This window comes from Populus euphratica, unplaced genomic scaffold, assembly GCF_000495115.2.
Source record: "Populus euphratica unplaced genomic scaffold, PopEup_1.0 scaffold1167.1, whole genome shotgun sequence".
Lineage (NCBI taxonomy): Eukaryota > Viridiplantae > Streptophyta > Magnoliopsida > Malpighiales > Salicaceae > Populus > Populus euphratica.
In genome coordinates, this window is record NW_011501023.1 from 7303 (window position 1) to 25306 (window position 18004).

General features: G+C 33.3%; 3 protein-coding genes across 3 annotated transcripts in view; 1 reads left to right on the forward strand and 2 right to left on the reverse strand.

The window, feature by feature from the left end:
* The window catches only part of LOC105117066 (F-box protein At1g10780-like), a 2603-nt gene extending 554 nt beyond the window's left edge, over positions 1 to 2049 (reverse strand). Inside the window, exons 1-4 of the mRNA XM_011014608.1 lie at positions 1847 to 2049; positions 576 to 1327; positions 185 to 465; positions 3 to 97 (exon numbers count right to left, since the gene is read on the reverse strand). Of these exons, the coding sequence (XP_011012910.1) occupies positions 3 to 97; positions 185 to 465; positions 576 to 1317 (1118 nt within the window). The 5' untranslated portion in view covers positions 1318 to 1327; positions 1847 to 2049. The remainder of the gene's footprint in view (positions 1 to 2; positions 98 to 184; positions 466 to 575; positions 1328 to 1846) is intronic.
* A 2100-nt stretch (positions 2050 to 4149) lies between these two features.
* LOC105117067 (uncharacterized) lies at positions 4150 to 7496 on the reverse strand. The gene is made up of 11 exons (XM_011014609.1): positions 7482 to 7496; positions 7308 to 7388; positions 7106 to 7231; positions 6289 to 6545; positions 6108 to 6162; positions 5942 to 6022; positions 5759 to 5855; positions 5609 to 5676; positions 4980 to 5078; positions 4719 to 4760; positions 4150 to 4637 (listed from the first exon to the last, which is right to left on the reverse strand). The coding sequence occupies exons 1-11, from the start codon at positions 7494 to 7496 to the stop codon at positions 4482 to 4484; spliced, it is 1077 nt and encodes a 358-aa protein (XP_011012911.1). The 3' UTR covers positions 4150 to 4481.
* Positions 7497 to 10140: 2644 nt separating this feature from the next.
* Positions 10141 to 17316, forward strand: LOC105117065 (uncharacterized). Its single transcript, XM_011014607.1, has 8 exons — positions 10141 to 10713; positions 13929 to 14093; positions 14208 to 14300; positions 14376 to 14491; positions 15269 to 15367; positions 15463 to 15765; positions 15908 to 16072; positions 16700 to 17316. The coding sequence occupies exons 1-8, from the start codon at positions 10366 to 10368 to the stop codon at positions 16986 to 16988; spliced, it is 1578 nt and encodes a 525-aa protein (XP_011012909.1). The 5' UTR covers positions 10141 to 10365; the 3' UTR covers positions 16989 to 17316.
* Positions 17317 to 18004: the final 688 nt, after the last annotated feature.

Consider the following 18004-nt stretch of genomic DNA (forward strand, 5'->3'; position numbering starts at 1 on the left):
GCCTCCCAAGGGTGCATATCTTCTGCCCGGCATTCAACGGTGATCTGACTGTTACCACCACCTCCTCCAGACAAGGAATCACAAAGCCAGACTGCACCTGCAAAGCCGGAAAACGCAGCTCCATTACAGCAGTACTGAAGCAAAAGCATAGACTTGTTCGTTCATAGTGGATTTTCCAACTCACATTTTTCAAGCTGTTCTTTTGACAGAGAGCAGCAAACATTGCTCCATGGATATCGAATTTTTGCAGCTTAGGATGGCTACTAAAAAAATCAACGAAGTCAATCTCCGGAAAGGGTTGCAGGTTATCAAAGTCCCCGGTAAATTCAACCTTCATGTACAGATGCTTCACCTCGCTTGCCAAATGAAGCATTTTACTTATTGCATTCCAACACCATTGGACTCCCCTGATAGACAGGAACTCCAGGGCCGCGAGTTTTCCAAAATCTACCATATAAACTCTCCCTGAAACAGATTACAAGCAGGAGGTTTTGAAGGTGCAAAATAAGATTAGAGAGCAACAGCATTTCTAAACTTCTTAGATAAGTGGCTGAACTGAAAAATCAAAATATTACCAGCATTATTTGAAATTGAAAGACTCCTCAGGCAAGCAGTCTCACGAACACTGATCCAACTACAGCCTTGAACCTCGAGGAATTCAATTTTAGGTGAAGTCAAGGTTAGTGAATAATTACCCACACCATAAAAGTCCAGCTTGCATTGCTCCAAGCTAGGCAACTCGATCAAAACTGACCTAACCCCTTCACACCCGAGTAGCAACAAGTTTTTCAAATTCGGGCATGCCCGAAGGGCAGCAGTTAACGCATGATCTTCCAATTTAGCACCGACAATCTCAAGGCTTTGAAGTTTTGGAAAGGCATCCCACTTGGGAGATTTTACCATCAGGACACCCCAAAGCTTTAAAGACTCCAAATTCTTTGCGGTGCTGATGCATTCCAGTTTCGACGGGCTCTCAATACAGTTCTGGTATTCAGCAAGATTGTCCATTCTAAGCTCAAGATGTTTGAGCGATGACCCCACAAGCAGCATCCATGAGGCAAGGCCTATGCTCGAGAAGGGGCTGTATACAACAAGCTCTTCTAATTTAACAACTGATGATATCATCTTCCACACAATGGTATCAGGATGGTCGATGCCAGATTGGTTGTCAAAAGAGTTCCTGGGGAAGTAAAGGCTTTTGATGTAAGGCAAAGAGTCCTTCCATCGCTTCGATACGCAATTACAGACAGCAACATCCCTTGCATTGTTCATGAATGAGAAGATGTATTGAACAACTGCATCCGGGAGAGATTCCATTCTGTAGGGACTTAAATCAAACATGTGTTAGGCAACGGATGATATTACTCCAGACTAATAAAGAGCCATTGAGATTTCAAAAAGATACAATATTCATTGATGCGTGCACCCACTTCGCATTCGCTATTAAATTTAATAATTAAATTATTATTATTCACTGATTCCAATATTCTAAAATTTAGAGTGGACAAAGACATTGTTTGATATTAAATAAATAAAGAACATCTCCGTTTCATTTCACTTGAATTCTTGGCTAATCCATTCAAAGCCGCCTGTTTCAGAAAAGAAAAACACTAGAATTCAACACAGATTAAACATAAAATTTCTCATTTAGCCATATGCTCGAATGAAATGAATTTAATTAAAAAAATAAAAAGAAAATGAAAATACACAAAAGGGAGCTCAAGAATTTCAAAACCCAGATAGGAATTAACATTTCAAGATGAATCCAGGTGAAATTTGAACATTCATTAAAGATGTCAAATAATTATTATAAAAAGAAAAGGAGAAGATTTAGGAGCTTGCTTACTTTGAGTGGGGGAATTTGAAAGAGAGGAAGATACAGAGAGAGATCTGTGTGAGCAGGGAGAGACTGACTCAGAGAGAGGGGGGAAGAGAGAAGAGGGCGCTCGTACATGAAAACTTTTTGGCATCTGAGGGTTTTTCAAATTTTGAAAACCTGTAGATGGTGGGGTGCTGCTCCCTCCTTCCCCTTTTTTTTTGTCCTTTTCTTTTCTTCACTATTATTTAGTGGTTTTATTAATTATAATGCTTCAATTATTTAATTAATCTATGAACCATCACATTATTTGTTACTACTAAATTAAGGTTTTGTTTTTTTTTTCCTTACTTTGTGTTGAGTTTAGTTAGGTTAATTGAGTAATTAAAAAGATAATTAAAATTTGAGTAATTAAAAATATAATTAGAATAATTAAATTTCATTGAATTCATATATTATCTGATTTTAATAAAAAATTTATGGGTGAAAATTTAAATTTTAAATTTCTTGGATCAAGGATTGGTTTAATATAATACTAGATATTATTTTAAAAGAGACTAGAAAGGTTAATGGGCTTGTTGTTTTTAAGAATATAATAGTTTTTGTTTTTTAAAGTATTTTTTACTTGAAAATATATTAAAATAATATTTATATTTTTTTAAAAAATATTTTTGATATCAATATATTAAATAATATAAAAATATAAATAAAAAATTTCAAACAAAAAAATATCAAAATTTAGGCCTCTTAATCTACTGTAATCAAGATCTCAAGTCAAATTGATGAAATAAAATATTAGTAAATTTCTTAATCTCATATTTTGGATTAAGTGGTTTAATTTTGAAAGCAAAAGCTTGCAGTTATCTAGTTATATATATGCAAAAATAGGATTAAAATGAAACAATTGCCCTTATTGTTTTCAAGATTTTGAATTTTTTGACCGTTATAGCTACACGCCATGGCATGATCCAAATCCAACCTGTTTCTGAGTATTATTCATAGATCCTTGCTAATGATTTTTTGAAATGCAGACACAGAAAAAATGCTAAATTATAGAACATAAATTGTAAATTTCTCCGTTGCCAATTTTCCATGGAGACATACCCTCTTTACCTATCAAAAGCTTTAGGAAGCATTTGGGATTTCACATGTTAATGTTAATGTTTATGTTAAACTTGGTTAGGCTTGAGTAATGAGTTGGAAGCATTAATTTAGGTTAATAAAAAATAATATCATTTATTTTAATTATTTTTTAAATTAAATTAAATTTTGATTAGGTTGATTCATTAAGTTGATCAACTTATGCCATGTCAATTCAAACCCGTTTGATATTATAATAATAATTATTTTTAAAGTATTTTTTACTTGGAAATATATTTAAATAATTTTTTTTTAAATAATTGTAAATATTTCTTGATATCAATATATAAAAATAATCTAAAAACACTTAAAAAAATTAATTTGAAGTAAAAACAAATCAATTTCTTACAAAAATATTTTTCAACCATAAAAACTAATCTAATGGGGCCTTCCAACCTGATTTACCTTGTAGCCCTGTTTGTTTATATTTTAAAGATATTTTAAAAGAAAATTAAATTTATTTATTTATTTTAAATTAATATATTTTTTAATAATTTTAAATTTTTTTAATATACTGATGTTAAAAATAATTTTTTATAAATAAAAAAAATTATTCTTATACTTTTTAAATAAAAAATATTTTAGAAAACAACTATTATTCACTAATAAAATCTAATCCGATGAAGAACGGCCTTAATGAATCATGAAGTTGATCCATCAAATTAAACTGGGTTAATAACAATATTATTATTCAGGACACTGGATTTATTACAGGTCTATAATTAAGTGTATTGCAGGTCTATAACGAAGAAAAAGACATTGTCGTTCTTTGTCTTTTAAGTTTTGCTCCAAATCTTTCATACCAGGTTATCTAGCATATCCTGTGATTTATTAATAATCGCATGAATATTTTACGTGATTGATGACATTCATCACTTTACCATGAAATTCATACTCATATTATATTAAGATTTGTGACATGAGTATTGGTTTTATCAACATCACTTTCATTATATTCTACCCATTTTTTTGTTAAATAAATCATGAATTGCATATATTTTCATACAAAATACCATGAAAAAACATTAAACTAATAAATCCCAGTAGCATTATAATAAAAACATCATTTACAATATGATAAAATTACTATATAAAAAATAAACTCTCAATAGTTTTATGATTTTTTTTTTATTTTAGTATATTTAAAAAAGAAATGTGACTTGGAATGTGATCTTTGACAATTCAATTGGATAGAATATAATCAATTAAATTGCAACATTACTAATTATAACATTGGGAGTATTGTAAATACAAAAATGGCACTGTAATCATGAGACTGGACTCTGGCGATTTTGCTAAGCAAGAACACATATATTCTGAATAAAATTAGAAATCCAGTTTCCCTTTCAGCTCTTCATATTTGGTTTTACATCTATTTTAAAGATTTTAATGGTATCCCACCAGAGAAAATTAAAGCCACTGCACAAAAAGCATAATGCAAGGCATAGCCAATTTGCATTCAATTCAATTGAACAGGGCATTTCTTATTTACAGTCCACCGGAGCTCCACAGCAAAATCAACAATTTAACCAAAGTTCTTCGGTTCTGTCTTTCTGTTGGTCAGATACCTGATTGGTGCCTTGTCTATGAAAACTCTTCGACCATCATGCAACTGGGGGCCATACTGCCATGCAGGTCCAACAAACCAAGACGTGGCAACTCCACCAAGCAGGCCTCCCAGCTGAAATTTTCGACATTAAATGGAAAATAGTTGGTGGGCAAGTAATAAGAAATAAAACATCGGAAGTAATGCTATACTCACATGTCCCCAGTTATCGATGCCTTTTGTTAATAAACCGATCATCTGCATAAAAGATAATAGTTACCACAGTTTGGAATTAAAATGACTCAACACTGAAATGATAGATGGACCAAGAACAGGTCGTACATCTGAATTCACTTAAAAATAAAAGTTTCTATGAAACCAGAGAACTTTATTCAGTATTTTGAGATGTAAAGAGAGTGTTTCGAACTATATTGCCATGCAACTCCTCTGGTTTCTCAGGAACCTTGGATCACATACCATATTGAGGAATATCACTTTAGCTATGTTCTGTAGATCTTCTTTGCCACCTCCGATCATTCTTCTATGTCTTATGACAAACACTGCAAGAGATCCAACCTAAATCGAACATACAGATACAGAATAGCAAGTTGTGAGGGACATAAATAGCTTGAAGGGACTGTAAATGGCGACATGATAGATTCAAGGATCTAAAGATTTGAGAGCTACAGGACAGAAAATTCTTTTATTTGAGAAGGCAAGGTCTGCCGGGGCTTTTTTATTCCTGTTTCTTTTCTTTTTTATATGCTCTTCCTTTTCCTTTCTTCACTGGGAGGATGGATAAAACAAGTCAAAATTGATATGAAGTTGGTTTTGGATTTGACTTAAAATTCTCTCTAGCTGCAAACTTCCATGATATTCTACAAGCCTAGAACCATCAGTTAATGCTCCCACTTCAGAGTAAAGACCAGTCTTAACAGTGAGAAATATAATAATATCATATTGCAGGCATAAGTTTTCAAGATAGAAATGCAGGCACCAAGAAAGAGGAACGAAAATCTCATGTGCAATCATATTTTCTTCTCCTTCAAGTAGATCATGTAAAAACTTCAGTAGTTTTTTATAGGACAGAGTTCAGGATGACTTACTAATCCAAAGATGGCTCCTGAGGCCCCGACTGCAGGTGCTCTGCAGAACCAGTAACTCATTGCTGAACCTGATTTTCATGAAAGAATTGAACATGGAAACTAGGAAGGAAGCATTTTCATTTATATTGCAGTGAGTTTATGAGCTGTTACTTGCAATTGCAGAGGTGAGGTAAACTGCAATAAATCTCCTTGGGCCACTAAGATTCTCAATGGTAGGACCAACAGAATTCAAAGAATAGCAATTAACCTGGAAAGTACAAATTTCTCATCAGATAGATAAAGAAGAATCAGCAACAGCGCATAAGATGCAAAGGCGTAAGATGTAGACTTGACCATGAGGTGCCCAATATTTGCATGCAGAACAGAAGAAGTGGCCAGCCTCCAAAATTGTCCCTTGTCAATAAGACTGTTAACCTGTGTGAATTATAAATTAACTCACAGGTGAAGAGCCCCCATAGAAGAAGTTTCAATGCCAAATTAGCACTCTTAATTGTCTAACCTTAGCACCCCAGAACAACAGCTTTCCTTGGGTAGCAATTTGCGCAAAATAAACTCTGCACACATGACATAACTAATAAAATTAGAGGAAAAGGAGCACAAAAATAAATTCTAAGTAGCTGTTGCTTGATCAATAAAGAAAATTAAAATATGTTATTTGTCCATATTGTTATAATACTTGCAAGATATTGATAGCGAGAAGAATATTAGTCCATTGTCTTCCATTAAATGAACTTCTCCCGGATGTCTCAAAGTTTGGTGTTCCCTCATTTCTAAAGCCCTTTCTAGTCCCTCCTCCATTGAAGAAACACAAGCAAGATGAGCATGTGGATGCAAAGACATCATTTGAAAATTGAAGAACGTCAATTCCCTGCAACTGGGAAGCTTTTTCATGCCACACATCCTTCAATCTAGGAACATGATAGAGATGAGAGATATTCTGTTCAAAACGAGAAATCAAATGGCGTTAATAACTTTTGGAAACGACAAGACCACTGTGTTTTACATACCAGTTCACAAACAAGCGAGTACCCAAAAATGTTCACCAGTATTATTTTTGTTGCAGCTTAGGAAAACTGTGATTTCACAGCACTTGCACAGCTTCAGCCAAGTAAAAGAAAAACAAAAGGGAAGACACAGTCTTGAACCATATTCAATTGACCAAAATCAAAAGCGAAAGTTACAATCTCTCAGGCAAGGCAACAATCACCCAGAAAGGCATGGTGATAAATGTTATATGTGTAGTACTGTAGGACGAGCATGGATCATGTCCTTTTCTACCACGAAGAATCTGTCTACGTCAACATAAAACAGTTCTCCAATCATTCACAGAACAGGAAGTGCTTCAAAAAGTTAACCCCAAATCCACTAAGTACAAGGCGTACAAGAATTTGCCAGGAAGAATAACATTTCACCGGACACCCATCAAAGTCTAAACCACAAACAACAGATGCAAGAATGCATAAAAGAGAGAGAAGGAAGGCGGCATGGTGGGGGTACCTTGAAGGAGGAGTGCACAAGGAAGCCAAAGCGGAGAGAAGCGACGGTTGTAATGAGATTCAAGGGCTGTATCGGGGACCGCCACAACGGCGGCGGGGGAGATGATAGTGATCGGCGGCGGGGAAGCTGATAGTGATGACCCCATCATTCCCTATCTCTTTCCCGACTGCCTCTTTCGTTGCTCCCTGCTATTGGAGAAAACCACGCGCTCAGTTCTCTGGCCAGTGGACTCATCTTGGGTTGATCCAACTGGATCGCGTTCCTTAGGCAGTGTTTGGTTTGCCTTTTAGGATAAAAGATACCAGATGAAAAAATGCCTAAAGGAGCATCTTTAGTGAAAAAATATCTCACTCTAAACAAACAATCTCTAGTTTGCTTGTGTGCTCCACATTGCGGGATTAATTTTTTTTAATATAAAAAATACTTTCAAATGTAAATAAAATTATTTTGTGTTTTTATTAAATTATTAAATTATTTATTTAAAAAATTATAAAAATAATTTTTTTAATAATATATCTCTTATTTATTTTTACAAAGACAATGCTTTTAACCAGAAACATTAATTCTTGTTAAAAAGATTATTACTATTAAAGTAAATTAACCAAAAAATATATCAAAATAGTGTGTTAATATTTTTTTTTAATTTAAAGCTAAAAAGATTATAAATATAATAAATCATGTTTCAAATCTATTTAAACAAATAATTTCAATTCAATTTTATAAAAAAATTTATTATTAATATAATTATTTTTAGATAAAAAACACAATAATTGAATAAAATATTAAAATTTAAATAAAAATTTATAATAATACTGGAATAACTATATCAAAGTTGAAGAGTAAGTAAATCCAATAAAACATAATTTTGAAGTGTAAAAAAAAAAAGGGAAAAAAGTAAGCAAAAAGCTAAGCCCAACAATTGGCTCGTGCGAGCATAGCAAACCAAGCTTTAATTTTGTTTATTTTAAAAAAATTAATGTTTAATATCCTATGATTTATTGTTAATTACACTTTTATAATTTAAAAAATTACACTAAATGAAAAAATTTTAATTGGATGAGTTATATCCTCATACAAATTATAATTAATAAAGCATTTAAGATCGTGGCCTAATGACAATGAGAGGGATTTGTTTCTTTTCTTTAACATTTGGATTTGATTTTATATATATATATGACTGTTACTTACATAGTGTTTTATTTTAAATTACCAAAAAAATTACACCTAATAACTCATAAAATAACATATTTTTTTTTTTTTATGAACTGGATTTATCACCCTCTCTTTCTTCCTTTATCAAACCCATTATTTCATCTACTCCACCAAAGATTGAGTAAGATTTCTTGAAATTTAGTGAAAAAATTTTATTGGTTTTATCAGTGTAAACTATGAAAGCCCTAGAGAGAGCAGGAACATGTAATCTCTAAATAAATTTGCTGACAACTATGAAAACTTTAATAATTAATTTCACTAGTTGCAAGGAAAGAAAGGAGGGAAAAGATTAATCAATAATGATACTTTAGATTATATATATGTTAGCATATAACTTAAGGATTTTTTATTGTTTTTTTTTCTTAGTGGAAATATATGATAACCTTGTTGAGAGTAAGTGGGTAGCTTTACATATTTGTGCATTTATGCAATTTCTAGCCACTCAATATTTCTAACTTATTTCTCCAACATTAAAAGCATTTAAAATTGAATAAAATCATGTCTTCTTGACATATAAAACTTGAACTCTATTCTCAAGTTTTTAAACATAGAACTTCAATTTTATACATCTCTCGAACCCCTTAATGAAATTATATAATATTTATGGCAATGAATTCCTTGTAAGCGAGAGCTTTTCATGAATAATATACCCTTGAAAAACCCTAAAAGCAAGCATACTATATTATAAAGCTCTAACAAAATCACAAAAGGAATATTTTGTTTATGATAAAGATTTATGTACTAAGTATCGTTTGGGTTCTAAATCATTGATGACAATTCTTATGTCCAAAACTTGGTTAGAGGTGACGAGAGGTTTTTTGCAAATATGATGATTATGTAAATAATATGATTGTTTTTTTAAGTATTTTTATTTAGAAATATATTAATATGATATTTTTTTATTTTTTAAAAAATATTTTTAATATTAGTATATCAAAATGATTTGAAAATATCAAAAAATATTAATTTGAAGCAAAAAAATTTAAAATTTAAAATTTTTCAAAAATATTTATAAAATGTAAAAATAAATAAAACCTCTATAATGATCTTTTCAAGTATTTTACTAAGATAAATAAGTTTTCTTTTTTAAAAAAATTCATGTGCTCACACTAACTTCAACAATGATTAAATACTATCAAATACGCATATTAAACATATAGTTATTATTTCATGATTATTAAATTTTACTAGGCAAATAACAATCCAGGGTAGTTTTTAATTTAAATTAAAAAGATTGAATCAGCAAAACTATATTAATAAATATTTAATTTTGTTGATCTGATTAAATATAATTAGATTAATATCAAGTAAAAAAATTAGTAAAATTTTAATAAATAATAATTTTTTCTAGTTGATGATTGATTCTTAAATTGCCTCAATAATTCAATAACTTAAATCTAATTTTCAATAACTTAAAAATTTATTTCCAAGTTAGATTTAAATGTTTGCAAATAAATAACAAGCATTAGCATATCTTATAATCTTATAATGAGAAACTCACATCTAATTTTAAAAAATATTTTTAACCAACCACTTGATAGGCTTGAGAGTGAGTTTTTATAGTGTTTACTCTTTTTTTTTTTAAATAATTTTAATATATCAAAATATTTAAAAAATATTTTAACATATTTTTAAATAAAAAAAATATATTTTTAAAATATTATATACTGCAACATCAAATACGCTATGCTTCTCCCTTCTTGCAGTGATAACGATAAAAAGACAAACCTCAAAAGAAGTCCTTCAACTATGAACCTGCTCTCGATTGAGTCTCCAAACTATCATTCCATTCATTTGGGTCCCTAAATGTTTTTGAAGGGGTCTGGTAGTCGACTGGCTGGCTAATCCAATCCATCCACTCACCCACAAAAAATCCCACCCATCCTCCCTCCTCTCTTTCCTTCGTCTCCGTCGAGAACCGAAACAAAACCTCTCCACCACCTCCACCTCCACCTCCTCCTCCTCCTCCAAAACTAACCAAACCAAACCCTAAAAGAACAAGAACTGTCTATCATCCAAACAAGGAATAAAAAAAAGTAAGAACAACCATGCCTCACTTTGTATTACAAACAGCACAAATCCCTACTCCCACCACCAAAATAACCTTGTCGTTAAAACCCACCTTTCGGATTCCTCAGTTATGTCACCTGCGAAGGAGGGTTCGTAGTAATCGTAATCTTGACTTAAAGTGTTCTTCTTCTTCTTCTTCTTGTCCGATGATTGATGGTGGCGGAGATTCCGTGGCTGCGTTGGAGAGATGCTTTTCAGCCCCGCCTGCCCCTGTCGTGGGAGACTTTGGTCCGGTTATGAAAGGAAAATTCGGCTCTTTAGGTGCTGTTACTCTGGAGAAAGGCAAACTTGATATGTCCCAGAAACAATCCCAGTCCACTCCTGAGGTATATTGTTCTTTCCCTAGCGGAAACTAGCTCTTCTTAAGCACCTTGGACCTTTTGAACTATAGGGGCAAGAATAGCTGTTAGCAAGGATGCCATAGATAATCGATTTAGTGCAATATATATGATGTAACTCGAGCGATGGAGGATGGGAGAGTAGGGGAAAAATAAGCGGCAAAATATTATACTAGAAATTTGAAATCTTGTTGGAAGTTATAGCTATATTCAAAGGCTAAGGCTATTGTTTTGTAGAGAGGAAGTGTTAGTGAATGACAGTACATTATAGAAAATATTCTACGAGTATTAGATGGGTTCAAAAACATCTTACAGTGTTGTTATTCTAGTGTCTTTATTTAATTCCATGCCTTTATTTTTTCTTTCTAAAATACAGAGGACTGTTCTGAATCTTTATAAATGTAATAAATCTTTAAGATCCTCTGTGCTTCTTCCTCTGAAGTTTCACTGGACGTGATTCTGTATAGCACTGAATCTCACCATACAGATGGTACATTTTCAGTGGTATATTAAGGGAGAGTTCTTTGGAGTTTAGACAATGCATGAAGGTAAATGAAAGGAAAAAAAGAAAAGAAAAGAAAAGAAAAGAAGAAGCATTGGCCTGTTAGTATGCCTCTAGCTGTTGACTGGGCTGTATTTTGATGTTTCAAGATTATTTGAGTTACCAATGAACAAAGGGATGGGCTTGGTATTTAGAGTATTTTCTTATGAGGTAACGAGGATCAAAGGTTGTCTGACTGTTGTTTTAGAAATACGGAACTAGATCAACCAGTTAAGAGAGATATGTTTGAGTTTCTGGTAATGCTAATTTCAATTGTTACGTTGAATCTCTGACTGCTGAAATGATGAAATTTAAAAGATTTAATGACTAAAAGACATGTTATTCTCAATTACTAAGATGATTCATGATCAGGCTCAAAACACCATTAGATCCTTATTTCAAAAAGCTCAGAACACCATTAGATCCTTATTTCAAAAAGCTAACGTCAAAACATGTTGATGTGCACTATAGGAATTATAATCCATCTCGTAAAGCTAAATCTAAAATGCAAAAGAATTCAGATGGTTCAATGACACGAGTGAGAATGAAACAACTACAAAGGGCCTTGACAAGTCAAATTGGAATGATTGAAGCTGTGTTGGAGTTAAAAATTAGCAATCTGTTTGAAAATGGTTCAAGGGTGCTTGTTTGCCTATAATTGGAACTTGAAGATGGGAAAAAGCCCTTAATGGTTCTTTTGATGCTGTTATGATCAAAATAGTAAATGAATTTGAACCTGAATTTGAAGTCATCCATTGCATGTGAAAACAAAACTAATCTAGGTGGAATTCAAGTTCAGAACGTGATCTTTCTAGATTGGCCAACCATGATTGCATTGGACTTTTGTGGAAGAAGTTATAGCCGTTTTAAATTTGGTATGTTTATGCTTCAATTAAGGTCAGAAAACGTGTGCTAGTTAAATTTGTCTAGTTATTTTGTCAAAGTCTAATTTTTAGGCTTGACTTCTGCCATGTTGAATTTTCCTAACTATGAAGGGATGTTCCAATTATAAATATAGTATCAGAATATGTAATAAGCACTTTTGGCCAAGATTTGAAACTTAATTAAGAGAATTAAGAATTGTTCTTCCAAATTGCTTTTGTGAATAACCCTACTTGACTTATCACTCTTCAATTACAAAGAGTGGTGTCGAAATCTTAGATTGATCTTTGTGGCGTCTAGATCAACTCATCAAAATATCATTCTAGTCTATCCTCCATCTTATTTACCTTAAAATCACTATAATCCAATCGATGATGTGCTGTGAATGATTCAAAAATTGGCAACAATGAATCTAATGAAAATGGATGAAGGATGAGTCTGGTTGTGTTGTCTTTCTTTTGGTGTTTAGGCTGTATTGTAGTGATTTTAAAGTAAATAAGATGGAGGATAGACTAGAATGATACTTTAAATAGTTGATCTGGACGCCACAAAGATCAATCTAGGATTTCAATGCCACACTCTTTGTGATTGAAGAGTGATAAGTCAGGTAGGGTTCTTCACAAAATCAATTTAGAAGAACAATTCTTAATTCTCTTAATTAAGTTTCAAATCTTGGCCAAAAGTGTTTATTACATATTTTGATATTATATTTATAATTAGAACATCCCTTCATAGTTAGGAAAATTTAACATGACAGAAGTCAAGCCCAAAAATTAGACTTTGACAAAGTAACTAGATAAATTTAACTAGCTCACGTTTTCTGACCTTAATTGAAACATAGACAGACCAAATTTAAAACAGTTATAACTTCTTGAAAAGTCCAATGCAATCATGGTTGGATAATCTAGAAAGATCACATTCTGAACTTGAAATCCACTTAGATTAGTCTTGTTTTCACATGCAATGGATGACTTCAAATTCGGTTTCAAATTCATTTACTATTCTGATCATAAACAACATCAAAAGAACCATTAAGGGCTTTTCCCATCTCTAAGTTCCAATTGTAAGCAAATAAACACTTTTGAACCAATTTCAAATAGATTGTTAATTTTTAACTCTAACGCAGCTTTAATCATTTCAATTTGGCTCGTTAAGGCCCTTTGTAGTTGTTTCGTTCTCGCTCTTGTTATTGGACCATCTGAATCCTCGTGCATATTAGATTTAGCTTTATGAGATGGATTATAATTGCTGTGATGTAGATCACATATACTGTTAATATGGTCCATGGCACAATCACGCATGATCCCCTTCACCTGGTGGACTTGACAAACGTTAGTACAACAAAACCATAATACAGCCCTCAGTAAATTTATTTCCACTTGCGTTCCCTACCTGCAGGACTGTTTTGCTTTTAGCAGTGAAGTGCCTGTAATGGTTTCTAAATTTATAAGAAAGTTTGCTGATTTTCTTTTTAAACTAATAGCACATGCTGAGAAATTCAGATTTAGCATGTTTATTCACCATGCCAAGAGCACAATGGCAAAATTTGCACTTGTACATGCTTTTTATTTAATGACTTATCATTTTGGATTTGCAATCTTTGTCCTACAACATGTAGAAAAAAAATTAAGCTTACTTTCTTCTCTGAATTGCACCACTCACCTCTCAGTAATTATCCATGTGCTGGTCAAATTGGTTTCGGATATGCCTTCTAAGAATATTCATCAGCCAAGGTTTGAAGGGTCCATGACAAGGTCCTTAAATTTTTTGAAAATTTCAGGTTGCTCTTGGGGGAGGCGGTGGAGACATTGGAAAGCATATCAATCATGGTGGTGGTGATGGAGGTGATGATGATGGTGATGATGATGATTACTTTGATGACTTCGACGATGGTGATGAGGGTGAAGAGGGAGGATTATTTAGGAGAAGGCTATTTCTTGAAGAGGTTGGAATGCTGTCAAAGAGACTACTTATTAACACATCTTTTATGATGATGCAAATATTTTCTGTGCAAATGCTTTGGCGTGACCTTAATTTCCATTTTTTTTCCTATTGGCAGCTTTACGATCGAAAATTTGTTGATGCAGTGTTGAATGAGTGGCACAAAACAATGATGGACTTGCCTGCAGGGTTCCGACAAGCTTATGAAATGGTGTGGTACCTGTCTTATTATTTTGTTTTGACTGGTTGCTCTGTGGCTAGGTACTTACTGTAGTATTGCTTCCAGGGTTTGGTCAGCTCAGCTCAAATGGTAAAATTCCTAGCAATAAATGCCAGACCAACGACTACTAGGTTTATATCCAGAGCACTTCCTCAAGCAATTTCTAGGGCATTTATTGGCAGGTAACTTGGATATGGTGCTCATCTGACCTTGTTTTCACCATTGCTAACAGTACGGCTTAGTTTATCAATCTTTTTGGTGCTTCAAGTTCTTCCTTTTCATTTGATCAATGGGGAGATGGGGGCAGTAGTACTACACTTTTCAGTCACTGGGATGGGCTGCAAATTCTGGACAACTGATATTAAAAATTTATTCTAAACAATAAATTTTGCGTTCCTTTATGTTTATCTCACCAAATCAGGCTGCTTCATACGGTTGATAGTTTGTTTCATAATCTAAGTTTGCAGATTCTGCTGTTCAATTTGCTAGGCACTCGTTTCTGTTCCATTATAAGATATACTATTCCTTTACCCACTATATTAGAAGTTTGGGACAGAGCCATGCATTGATTTATTGCAAAGCTCAGACCTTTTTTGGTAAATGATGTCATACTATACATCCTTCATGAGGCTGCAACTTTGTATTCTATTGTATAGAGAACATTTCTTGAAAACTTAAAGCTCTGCATAGCTGGTGCAGTCTTGCCATAGTATAGGAGTGTCAAGCATGGGTGGGATTAATATTCTATCTTAACTGTTGATCCCAAAAGAAATTTTGCATCATCTTTTTTCTGCTTTTCTTATTTGTCGCACCATTTGATACTTTGTGTGTGTGAATATAGCACGACTCTCTCAATATATTACCTTCTGTATGTATATAAGATTACCCTTTGAACATGTGGTTGGGAAGATAGCTATCATGTTTTCTGATTTTTAAAGATTTGATCCTCCGTTTTACAGGATGATTGCGGACCCTGCCTTTTTATATAGGCTTCTTTTGGAGCAGGCTGCTACAATTGGTTGCTCTGTTTGGTGGGAGTTGAAAAATCGCAAGGATAGGTATTTGTTACTTGCTCTAATATTGGAATTCAAAGATCAGCTAATTTTGTCATCTGGTATTGAAGTGATAAATATTTTCGTTATTCTGATTACAGGATAAAACAAGAATGGGATCTGGCCCTTATAAATGTGCTAACAGTAACAGCATGCAATGCCCTTGTTGTTTGGTCACTTGCTCCTTGTCGTTCTTATGGAAACACATTCCAGTTTGATTTGCAAAATACATTGCAGAAGCTTCCTAACAATATCTTTGAAAAGAGTTACCCTCTTAGAGAATTTGACTTGCAGAAGAGAATCCACTCGTTCTTCTATAAGGCTGCGGAGTTATGTATGGTTGGATTAACTGCTGGGGCAATGCAAGGTTCCTTGACAAATCTTTTGGCCCGTAAAAAGGATAGGTAAACAATGCCTCCAAACTTTAGCCTTTCCTTTTTAATATAAAGAATAGAAAAAAACTGACTCTTAGCGGCTAAACTGTCTCTTTTCTGTAAATCAGTTTAATTACGACGACTCTGGGCTTTCTTTTTGCTTGTTTGGCAGGTTATCTGTGACAATCCCACCTGTGAGTACCTATGCTCTTGGTTATGGTGCTTTCCTTGGACTTTATGCGAACCTGAGATACCAGCTATTATGTGGAATTGATAGAGCAGTGGTCAATCATTTTGATGTCATTGGAGTGGCATTGTTTTTCAGCACAGCTTTGAGGTTTGCTTCTTCCTACTTAAAAAGACATGATTTTTTCATACCTTTCTACATGATTCTTGAGATTTATTGCTATACATTTTCTATGCTTTTGAAATAGTATTGATAGCACATATGCTTCGTTTTCTGATGATCTCTGACTCATTTCTTAATTTAGGGTTGAAATATTGGCAAAGTAATATACATATTTGTCTCAGGTCTCTTGGTCATCTTAATGTTAACATAAAGGGAATCAATGTTATGCAGAAATGTCTTACAGCCGACTAAATGGGGAAAGAAAGTAAGAAAGAAAGGAAAGGATAGAGTTTGTGGACCGAGAAAAAAAAACTGACGTGTTGACCCTTAGGCTTTAAGTATTGATGTTTCTCCTATCTTTTGTTGAGATCATTTTCACAATCATCAGGATTCCCTGGGCTGTGTGCCTCTTTTTGTTTGGAACCAAGTTTTAATTACAACATATTTCTTGATCTCCAACTGTGTGCATTATGTTTTTCTGTCAATCGGAGATTTGCTGTGATTTTGATCTGACCACACCATGCGAACTCACTTGGTTCCAATCTACCAACCTTCAATAAAACCTGTGAAATCGTTCAGTTGCTGATATTTTCTTTTGTTTTGCATCCGCCGCAGGATTTTAAATGCCCAAGTAGGAGAGACATCAAGGCTAGCTTGGCTAGGGCTAGAGCCAGATCCTGTGGTTCAGTCAGATGACCTTTTGAAGGCTTACAACAGGTTGTCTTCAGGGGATGCTACGGTGTCATCTTCTAAATGGTTTATCTCTAAGAAAGCTCTAGTTTCTGGGCTCGGGCTCCTTGGCATAAAACAAGGCGATGCTGATTCCATTAACGGGGAATCACCAGCACCAAAGGTCCGTAGAAAGAGGGTTGTGCGGAAGAAGGTGTCTGCAAGTGAAGCCTAACGTAGATTGATTGAATTACTGTTGCCTTCCAATTTTGCTCCCTTCAGGCAATAGAAACGTCAGCATGGTTTTGGCCATAAAAAATAAGCCAATAGAAGTTTCACCATGATTCCCATATGCCACTGCAGAGAGACAGAGAGGTGTTTCCAAATGACACCAGCATAAGAACCTTTGCGAGGATTAGTTTTTAGGGGGAAAGGATGTGTTATAGATTCCTGTACTCATTGTTTTGTTTTTGATGGCACAGCTTGCACTTGTAACACAGCATTCCAAGCTGTGTAGGTCGGCACTGGTGATTTCAATAAATTGGAAGTTTGATTTTGAGCCTTTTCTTTCAGCAGTCTTCAAATGCAATCACTAAAACATAGTTTCAGTTTGCGCATTGTTGTTCTTGCATTCACAGTTATTTACCATATGGTCTTGCGGGAAACTCCAAGGCATATGCATCGTAATTGTTGAACTCGCTTGATTTAGTGGAATTTAAAGTTTAATTTCAAGTTGGGTTTTTAATTAAATTAAATTAGATATTATTTTAAATTAAGTTTTAAATTAAATTACATTTCCAAGATTTAAACTTAATACAAATTACAAACCTATAAATTAAGGGAAAAAAAGTTTCCAAGATTTAAACTTAATACAAATTATAAACCTATAAATTAAGGGAAAAAAAGGTTTCCTTTGAATATGTTTTTATTATATATATTTTTTTATAATTCGAGATATTCAAATTAATTTATATACATTATAATTAATTTTTAAATTTATTAAATATCCTATAAACAAGCCCATCCACCGCTACCACACAACCTCCTGCGCTATTATATTTTTTTTAGATTAATGTGGGTACGTACTATTATACTTCATTTTTAGACGAACACGTTGAGGGCTTTTTTTTTTTTTTAAATACAGGTGGTTAATTTACTAATAATAATATCTCCATTAAAACAAGAGACTAGCCTGCCAGTCAACATATCTAAAAGATAAGCCCTTTGTCCGCAACCACCACACACCATCCG

Excerpts from the sequence above, each read along its gene's own strand:
- LOC105117067 (XM_011014609.1), bottom strand. Across the intron at positions 5,856-5,941 it reads CAAATATTGGGCACCTCATG|GTTAATTGCTATTCTTTGAA; the intron begins GTCAAGTCTACA and ends TGTACTTTCCAG. Across the intron at positions 4,638-4,718 it reads GCATCGATAACTGGGGACAT|CTGGGAGGCCTGCTTGGTGG; the intron begins GTGAGTATAGCA and ends CGAAAATTTCAG.
- LOC105117065 (XM_011014607.1), top strand. The coding sequence starts at position 10,366 with ATGCCTCACTTTGTATTACAAACAGCACAAATCCCTACTCCCACCACC. Across the intron at positions 14,094-14,207 it reads GAAGGCTATTTCTTGAAGAG|CTTTACGATCGAAAATTTGT; the intron begins GTTGGAATGCTG and ends TCCTATTGGCAG. Across the intron at positions 15,766-15,907 it reads TTGGCCCGTAAAAAGGATAG|GTTATCTGTGACAATCCCAC; the intron begins GTAAACAATGCC and ends CTTGTTTGGCAG.